Here is an 863-nt window from a genome sequence, read left to right on the forward strand (position 1 = left end):
CACAGTTTTTCTCTTATTGACAACTGCATGAAAAATACAAAGGCAAAAAAAGCAGTACATTAGGTTAGATTGTTCAATCATTGACATATTGTTCGTTACTTTAATGCAGCTTGGATTAAAGCCATGAAGTAAAAGGATTCAAACAGGGTCTGTTTGGTCCAGTTAATTCCATGTAATAGTTAGTACTTGTATTTTCTAAGTGTGTGTAATCATCTTTTTTTAAAAAAAAAAAAAATTAGAAGTGGAATAGTATTTGTTTGTTTTAGTAATTTGAGATAAATATATTCTCTTACAAAACTGCACTGAACTGAGACTAATAGGTGGGTTCAGTATTTTTATTTTCATATACATTCTTGACATCGAGGTACCCAAAGCTATTTGAGATCCTGGTGTGGATAAATGTCATACAATTGCCATGGGAAAGACTTTTGATTCACTAAATTTCCCCTTTGGATTAAAAACTTGACAGCTATTATACCTTCACTTTAGCGTCTTTTCAGGCTGAGGAACAATATCCAGTCTCTCTGATCTGAGTCTCCCTATTGTCCTTTGTTGTAGGTTGCGAAGATGGTACAGTCCCCTCTTGTGTTGCTGCTGCTGGCAGACTAGAGTTTGAGAGATCGTGATACCAGGTGCTGTTGCACTCACTGTTCAATGGTTCAAACCGATCCAAGGAAGTAACACTCTCCTCTTTGGAGAGGCCATAAAATGCATGTTATGAATTGTCTCTCCTTGGTCAATGATAAAGAAAATGGGGCTATTCCAGTTGCGACGGGATTAATGAACGAGGATACGACGACAGCATCTCAACTTTCTCAGCCTGCAGTACCACCGCCCCCTCCGCCATGTCCCCTCACAGGGGC

General features: G+C 38.8%; 1 protein-coding gene across 1 annotated transcript in view; it reads left to right on the forward strand.

Moving 5' to 3' along the window:
- The first annotated feature begins 562 nt into the window (after positions 1-562).
- The window catches only part of FHDC1 (FH2 domain containing 1), a 33,400-nt gene continuing 33,099 nt past the window's right edge, over positions 563-863 (forward strand). The window contains exon 1 of the mRNA XM_026848142.1: positions 563-863. This exon is cut by the window's right edge and continues 328 nt beyond it. Within this exon, the coding sequence (XP_026703943.1) occupies positions 709-863 (155 nt within the window). The 5' untranslated portion in view covers positions 563-708.

Source organism: Athene cunicularia, assembly GCF_003259725.1.
Source record: "Athene cunicularia isolate RWA chromosome 4 unlocalized genomic scaffold, athCun1 chr4_part2, whole genome shotgun sequence".
NCBI lineage: Eukaryota > Metazoa > Chordata > Aves > Strigiformes > Strigidae > Athene > Athene cunicularia.